Raw genomic sequence first — 8,802 nt, 5'->3', positions numbered from 1 at the left:
CTACTTCCTAGTAACGCCGGCGTCTTCAATCGCTAAGGAACTTAACCTTAGCGAGTTGATTTACTTGTAAATAACTAAATCACAGCTTTGCACCCCAGAAATGCCTCTCTCAAAGCATAATATCAAACGTTAGAAACCACAAAAGTGAAATTTGAAAAACTGTTAGGCTGATAGGTTTACAAAAACCGCAATTGCAATCCCGTTTAAAGCTTCTTCAAGGTTGTCCATCCATACCTTCTATTGTATCTGTTGTGTTAGTTATATCTTCTTTAAATGTTTTTAGCCGTTCTGATTTTTACGTTTCTCCCTGTTTGAATTTTTATAAATTTCGTGACACAGCTTTTCTACCGTTGTATGTTTTTCTAGGTGACGGGTTTAAGTCTTTCTCCGGGAGATGATCAGCTGTTGGTCATTCATCTTCAACATAACGACTTGGTCATTTGTCTATTCAGTCAGTCTAAAGCAAACAGGGTCTCCGAACTTATGGCTAATCTCTACCTACAGATATACCAGTAAGTAGAAGTCTATTTATTTTAAAGGGAGAATTCCCTAAGGGGGCACCCAGCCGAGAGCAATCCTGCCGGGTCCTTTATTACCACGGGTACTTATGGCTAATCTCTACCTGGAGATATCGCACGGCCAATTTTTCATGACCAGCAAGCTCAGACCAAATGTGGAAGATGTTTGCGATATCCAGAAACTGATGTTCATATAGTTATATCATGAAATTGCCGGAAAACGGGCAAATTAAGACGGGAACTTAGCTTGTTTGAATTAATCGTAAAACAATTATTCGCGATTCGGCTTTCGTATGATCTGAATCATCCATAATTCTTCAGATCACAGTTAGCCTTTTCCATTTATTGCTGAGTGTTAACAGCTAGCGTTGGTCAAATTTGGAAGACGTCTGGGAAGTCCGGTAAAATGACGTCAAGCGTGCAGGCTATGGCCAGAAAAATGCACGAAAACCGAGAAGCCCTGGGGACGAATTTGTTTTGGTAGTGCTGGGGAATATGGTGGAAAATTTCATAATTTTTAATTCTAATTTTTATCCTGAATTTACCGAGGACTAGGCAAATGAAGACAGAAACCCTAATCACTATGTCACTACAGCTTAGTCCTAGAAGTGTGCTATTGAAAAAAACACTTACTGAGAATTGATTTTATTTTCACAGAAAATTTGGAAAAATGGTGGATGTTCGTGTGGACTCAAAAGTGAAATGCGAACTTGGTAAAAAGCCATTCAACTTGACGATCAAAAACTGCTCCGCAGACTCAATGTTGACTTTCAAGAAAGTTGGTAACAATGACTTGACACTGCTGTGGCCTACGGAAAAGACTTAACTGAAGATCACATGGAGTAAACTCTACCCCAAAAGTGCGATCAAGAGAAAAACGTGAAAACTTCATTATTTTTTGAGACAGGAGAGTGCCGCCAAACTACAAGAATTTATCTACGGAGTCAAACTTCAGAACCATCTTCCAGAGAATGGTAGACAGTTATACAGCAAAGTATTCCTCAGTAGTTTTTTGAATGGTAGCACTTATCTATAGTCAAAAAAGTTAGAACAATGGGATTTCTTCAGACTGAAAAATTAACTGTAGATATACTTGTACATAGAAAATGTTTAATAAGCTTTAAGCTAGAAAGATGTATAAGGAAAGACTTTGACGCATTTTTCTCGTTCTGAGAAGAAAGGCGTTGAACGTCAGATGTTTATCATCGTAAATTTGCGAGGAGGAAGACTCCTTCCTTTATACCTGGCCAGTGAGTGCTAAAATTTGGTATTTGTTCTCATCCATTCGTTGTTGTATTGTAGAAATAAATAGGTACCCTTAGATTCTAATTCGAGAACGATTACGAGTACGAGATTTTCTCAATAGTAAGTAGTGCTCGTACCGTGAACTGGCGTCATTTTGGCGCGAAAAGTGGTAGCCTTCGTTTACTACGGGTATTGGCGAGAATATCGTACTGACGCAAACAAGTTATCAACTCGTAGTCGTACTCGTCGTCGATTGTCTCTAATGTGGATAATTCGGTTAGAGAATTATGGCCAGGAGACAAATTATTTCATAGTGAGTTTTTTAGAAATCTTCTTTTAAGGTGTTGTTACACGAAACGATTCGCAACAACGATTTTTAGCCCAACACAGCATTGCAACATTGTTGCTACATTGTTTTGAATGGTTACATCATTGTTCCAACATTGAAGCGCTGTGTTGCGCTAAAAATCGTCGTTGCGAATCGTACCGTGTAACATCACCATTACACATATGATGTAATTTTGTACTTTATTGAGGGAAAAAAAAGTAAGATAAAAAATAGTTTAGCTCCAGTTTGGACTGGGTTTTAGAGAACCGAATATGGTGTTACTGAATAATTTGAAAAAAATAATAAGTTGATACATCCGTACAGGAAATATTGTCGAAATTTGCATTTGGATACGGTGCATTTTCAAGGGCAGGTCCCACAGTTGTGCTCCAAGACTGGTGAACCATAATTGAAGTTATCAGCAAGTTTCTTGTTATCCGTGTGTGGAAGCCTTTTTCTATCGATTTTGGTATAGTAGTTTAGTCAAGTTTTCTAAATTATTTGACGGAAGAACTTAAACGGTAGTTTATTGTATAATAACTTTTACAGAATAAATCATGTCAAACTACTACACACTGAAGTTGCTCCTGTTTAGTAGGTTTTTCCATTAAAAAAACATTAGTCTCTATATTGTGTATTCTTTTATCGTTGGCCCTTTTTTATCCATACTATTTCTGAAAACGGATGAATTTTTTTTTTCAGTTAATATTGCCACGTTTTGCGATGTTCAGGGTGAGCGAAATCTCCGCGCCAGTTTGTAGAAAGCCCTCGGAAATTTTTAAGTCCCGGAAGCTGATTTTTATTCGCCTTACCAATGAAGTCTTTTAAGAAGCCGACCAGTTGACTTTTGACAGAAGGGGAGCTGACTAGTTTTAGAAGAAAAATGCTACAAACCGACTTGTTCCCATCCTCGGAGACCAGGGGCAGTCAGTCAGTTTTCAAGCACAGGCGGAAGAGCCCCTGGGTACCGACTCTCACCGGACCATTTCCAAACGGTCAAGTGAATGCTGGCTCCTGATTGGGCACAAAAAATGCTTTGTATTATTGTGCCCAATCGGGGAACAGCATCTCCTGAGTTCTTTTCGTGAGTTCGTACACGACGCGACAGCTATTGACTCGATCACGGCTTGTCTGGCTCATGCACCAAACAAATGCACGCAGTCAGGAAACTTTCACTTTGATATAAACACTTTATTTTAAAATACTGGTTGCTTGTCTTTACACTAGGCTGTTAAGTAAGACTTAAGAGCCGCTAAGTTTTACTTAACCAAAAATTCGTGTGTGAAGGCCTAAGTAAAATCTCAAGTAACTTTGCTTTGCATCTCATTAAAGTCGGAAAGTTGAAACGATTCAAGAAAGTTTCAAGCGACTTGAAAACCATCCTTATGACCTACTTAGCTGACTTGCGGTTTTGCGGTTTCTTGAGCTTTGAGAAAGGCGAGACATGTCAATCAATCTTAATTTTGTTGTGTGGGAAAATAACCTGAAGTAAAAAAGAATCGGTTGTGTGTGAAGCTTTATTTTACTTGAAGTAATTAAAATTTACTTGTCTTGAAATATTTCTTAGCTTATTTAGGCTCTAGTGTAAAGACTACCACTGTCTACCCGAAAACTAAAGACGCTTTTCCAAAAATACAAGCTTGAGCTTACAACAGGTATTCACACTTGCATCGATCATGCCTTCGTAAATCTTAAGGAGTTTAAGATTCCACGACAGCTGACAGCCACGAAAACGTCGCATGAAAAGTGAATTCACATTTTTCAAGTCTCTATCGTGATTATCCCAACTCGCTTACTTTGTCAAATGCAAGCGAACTCTTCTGGAGCTGATTTTCTATCAACCATATCCAAGTTCATAAAGAGAAAGAAAATTTTGTCATCGTTTGTTTACCTCCTTCACAAAACCTGAAATTAGGCATCTTCACGTGGTAGTCGTGCAGTGACGGCAAAGAAATCTGCAAAATGCGTGATGCACGTGCAAAGTTGTTGTTTTGCCTTGTCAAGCTATTGCTTTTTTATTATCTCGTCGCCGACGCATCTTAAACTTCCTATTATCTGATTATTTACGATACATTGTGATCCGTCAGAAACAGAATTTTCTCAGTGCAAAATGAATTGTTCCTGCTGATAGCATCCGAAACGTTTTTCGACTCATCGGTAGGTCCTTCGTTTCTGTTTAGGAAAGTAGAAAATGGAAGTTTCCCTTGTACGCACAAGCTTGGTGAACGAACCGGGCAACTGTGGCGACATAATACCCATCGTGTACGAACTCACGAAAAGAACTCACGAGAAACTGTTCGCCGATTGGGCACAATAATACAAAGCATTTTTTGTGCCCAATCAGGAGCCAGCATTCACTTGACCGTTTGGAAATGGTCCGGTGAGAGTCGGTACCCAGGGGCTCTTCCGCCTGTGCTTGAAAACTTTCGTCGCGCCTTTTCTCCCGGCCCGACTGACTGCCCCTGGGTCTCCGAGGATGACTTGTTCCGAAATAAATTATTGCATAAAGTTAATAGAAAAAAGCTCCACCCCCCCCCCCCCCCCCGGTAAAAAGGAAAGAAATCGATTGTACTACTGAGTAGTAGACTCGAAAAAGAAATTTAATATTGCAAAAAAAAAACAACCTACTCAGCCCTCCCTATAAATTCTAATAATGGGCCCCTTAGATAGTTCGAACATAAGGAAATACAATAAAACTCTGAGCAAACAAATCAGAATGGACTGATTAGGAGGGTAGAACCCGTAATACCATTTTCTTTTTGTCGGCCATTTACAGGTTTTGCGAGAGACTGAGTCGCTGTTGTCTCAAACTGCATCACGGGACTCATTTGGGATCGCTGCAGCGTCTTTTGTGTAGCAGGTTTGCACAGGAAACTGGGTAGAAATTCGTCCTCAAAACAGTTCCACAGTGCATTTCGACACAGCACCGAGTCCAAAAAAATGGACTCGCCGCAAGACTTTCTCGAAAAACAGGCCGACCCAGGTTAAGGAGTTTTGGTCTCAGAGCCACCTCGTGTAGCACCCAGATAAGATGGAACCACTTTCCAAAACTAAGTTTATTAATCAAATTAACCAATCCTAATAAACTCAGCTGATTAACAAAACAAGAAGCTGGTTTCTTGCGTTAAAAGCACCTGGTTTCTTATACTTCTACTTGTTGGTTTTAAAACTCGACAAAGACAAGAAAGGGTGACAATTCCAACAACTCAGCGTTACCGGGAGATACTGGGTACCCCAATCGAACGTTAAAACGGATTCAAGCTTGAATCCCTGAAACCATGAAAGGATTCAAAATCTTTTAAAGCAACACTTGGAGCACTGGATTTATTCATTTCAAATCTGGATACCTATCGAATTCGAAATCTTCACTGTTTCTTAGTGGACGAATTTAAGAAATGTAAGTCAATCCCGTTCGTCTGATCGGCTAGGGCGTAAAGCCTGGAATAGCCCTGCCGTACTAGAGCCGTTCGTAAAAGAACTTAAAGTTGGACGTAAAAGCTAATAGACAGCTTAAGCAAGGGGGCGTCAATCTGAAGTGGTCTTTTTGCATTCTTGAGCATGCAGTGGTTTTGCTCAGATGTTCGGCAAACACTTAGCAAGAATACAATAGAGGAGTTCACGTTTATAGTTGCATCATGGGTAATCAGGGCAAGATGGCGGGAAATGATTAGATTTGTATTAGAATTCAAAGCCCGCTATTTCTTAATGAATTAATATATATATATTTGATGCTTTCTGTTTGAAAATAGTAACTCATGAGTTCAAAGAAACAATACACTAAATCTGGAGTGCAAAGAAGTCCGCGATCAGTTTTTAGAACCTCAATTTTTCCGTACATTTTCTGCAAATTTTGATATTGTCGAATTACAGAAAATGTATAAGAAAATCAAGGCCATTAGCCTCTTGTAAGGAAGTACCCCCCCCCCCCCACCCTCCCGCCCCGGGCCAAGCAGCTTGTGGAAAGCCCTAGCCCTCCTTCCCCTTTTAACGCCTGCCATGCAGCCTATTGCTTACAATATAAGCTCTCTAGTGTCTTTCGTCTAACTCGACCAAATTCTTTGTTTTAACGCCAGCCGTTAGCAGTTCCGTTGGTCCAATGAGCTGGTGTACGAAACGTAGCACGCCAGCTCATACCGCGAAAATAAAATGTAGCCTCTGCTCAGGGTAGTATACCTGCTTTGGTTAAAATCCCTTTTGGGGTTAAATGTGCTTTTCTTTGGTTGATCAGATTCTATTATTAACCTGGGATTTGGATCTCTCGCGTAGAAACGCACCTAACATTATTGTTTGTGACTTGCTGTTGACATACCCAGCCTGGGGAGGGGGGTACGTCCTTATAAGAGGCTAATGGGGATGTGCCGCTGGATGGGGTCGCATTTTCACGACTCGATTGACTATAATGGGGTCGCTAGCTTGGGGTCGCATTTTCAATAGAGTTACTAGAATGGGGTCGCACATTTTCGGATTTTTGGGGTAGAAAGTTCTTCATATTTACCGGTTAGCAAACCAGAATGTTTGTACTGTAGGTGAAAAGTAAAGTGTTCTTCATTCAAGTTAAAAAATGGGTCAATTCATTTTAGGATGAGCCGATCTAAAGGACTGATAAGAAGTACAAAAATGGAAAGTGACTACATTGGGATAGAGAAAATTACATACTTGCCCAAAAGTGACTAAGATGGGGTCTATTATTGGGAGGCCACAGAATAGACTGTAATGGGGTAGGGGCTCTGAGAGGCCAGCGGCACATACCCAGCAAAAATTAATCCAAGTCCCCCCACCCCCACCCCCTGGGATACCCAATCGTTCTAGCTGGCTGAAATTAAAGGGGCTATGTCACCCCACACGCATGCGCGAACCAATGAAAACAAACTTGAAAAAGTCGGCCCGTCTTTTTCAAGTTCTGTCGGAGATTTTGGAAGGCTGTTTTTATCTGTCTAAATCTCAGCCATCGTTCGATAGTTAGCGAAGTTTTGTATTAAGAATCGTTCTATGGTGATTACAGAATAATTTTTTGGCGTTATTTTGAAATTGTTTGCCTGTGGAATGTTTTTACGTGGATTTACTGTGTCCTCTTATCAGCGGCCGTTGTAACACAGGTAACCCAGGCTCTGTGATAGTACCACAGTACGGTTCCAGTAAAATTACAGTGTTTGTATGGGGTAAAAATATCATCCTAAAATTTCTAGGAAATACTAAATAAAGATCAATGAAACTTACTCTGTAGTTAATTGTTGTTGTCCTTATTGCTCCAACGAAGTTTCGTGATAATTTGCAGTAATTTGTTCAAATTCACTCTATCTACAATAATAATATACAAGGTAGGAAACACGAGGTGCCATTTTCGCCGAAATGCTCTCATTCAACACAACTTTTTCCACGAAATTCCAACTCCAACGGAAAATAAACATGCCAGGATCGTAGAAATAGGATAGCAGCAGATATAGAAACTAATGAAGCTTTCCCAGATAGAGAAACGACTCCCACAGACTTTGACAAACTTGAAGAATATAATCCAAACACACCGAGAATACGCTCGCCGAAGCAGCCGGGCCAAATTAACGCGCCGCCAAGAAAATGAAGCCTGGGCACTGTACAAAAAAAATCCATCCCGGGGGTCCTGGGGTGACCTTTCTAGGGACCGATACAGCATTTGCCCAAGGCCACCCTCCCCTGCTGGAAAAATACTTGATAGAAGGCAATTGTTCTTCCTAGCCAATCACTATGGCCTGTTATAAAGAGATTATTTTCCTCTCGAACTATATTCAGCTCCTGGCGCTGGTCCTCAGAAAGTTTATCAAACATCAATAGGGCAAGGTTATAAGGGCAAAGGAAAGAACAACGAAGGACGATTTACAAAACTTAAAACGAACAAAAGATATAAGTGAATTTTGGCTCTTACCGAGGCATTTGTACAACAGGACCAAATTCAAAGAGAGGTGTATCACGATGATTCACATATTTAACCGATAGAGCGTTCACTTGTATTAACAAGAAGTCGGCGTGTTACTGCCGCATTAATCGCTAAATATGTTAATCGCGGTAGTTCTTTGTTTACTAGTGCACGTGCCTTTCACATTCGTCTCAGTTATCGCAATTCATATTCTGTCGCAATTTTCTGTATAATTTTTGACATTAGTTTGTAAGCGTGACCGTTTATTTACGATAGTTTCGCTCGAGAGTTCACAGCAACAGTACCTCCGTCATCATCTACCTTTTGTTCAACCTTGTTTTTAGCCCGCCTTGTAAGCATTTCGCGTTGTTATTTCATTAGTTTCATTACTGTTATTTGCATTCCTTAGTAAAAGAAATGGGACGCCTTGTAACTCCGCAGACTCTCCTGATTATATTACTTTTTTTTTAGCCATTTAAATTCAGGCGTGTGTGCGGGGTTTGCTCTGGCAAATGGTGATTGGCTATGAAGAACAATTGCCTTCTATCAAGTATGTTTCCACCAGGGGAGGGTGGCTTTGGGCAAATGATGTATCGGTCCCTAGAAAGGTCACCCCAGGACTCCGGGGATGGAATTTTTTTGTACAGTGCCCAGGCTTCATTTTCTTGGCCGCGCGTTGATTTGGCCCGGCTGCTTCGGCGAGCGTATTCTCGGTGTGTTTGGATTATATTCTTCAAGTTTGTCAAAGTCTGTGGGATTCGTTTCTCTATCTGGGAAAGCTTCATTGGTTTCTATATCTGCTGCTATCCTATTTCTACGAT

The 8,802-nt window shown here is 40.5% G+C and overlaps 1 protein-coding gene across 1 annotated transcript in view; it reads left to right on the top strand.

Moving 5' to 3' along the window:
* The window catches only part of LOC140930407 (unconventional myosin-Id-like), a 27,064-nt gene extending 24,402 nt beyond the window's left edge, over positions 1–2,662 (top strand). Inside the window, exons 23-24 of the mRNA XM_073380093.1 lie at positions 367–512; positions 1,176–2,662. Of these exons, the coding sequence (XP_073236194.1) occupies positions 367–512; positions 1,176–1,344 (315 nt within the window). The 3' untranslated portion in view covers positions 1,345–2,662. The remainder of the gene's footprint in view (positions 1–366; positions 513–1,175) is intronic.
* Positions 2,663–8,802: the final 6,140 nt, after the last annotated feature.

This window comes from Porites lutea, chromosome 3 (genome assembly GCF_958299795.1).
Source record: "Porites lutea chromosome 3, jaPorLute2.1, whole genome shotgun sequence".
Lineage (NCBI taxonomy): Eukaryota > Metazoa > Cnidaria > Anthozoa > Scleractinia > Poritidae > Porites > Porites lutea.
The sequence above is the reverse complement of the archived record's forward strand: the minus strand, read 5'-3'. Positions and strand labels throughout refer to the sequence as shown.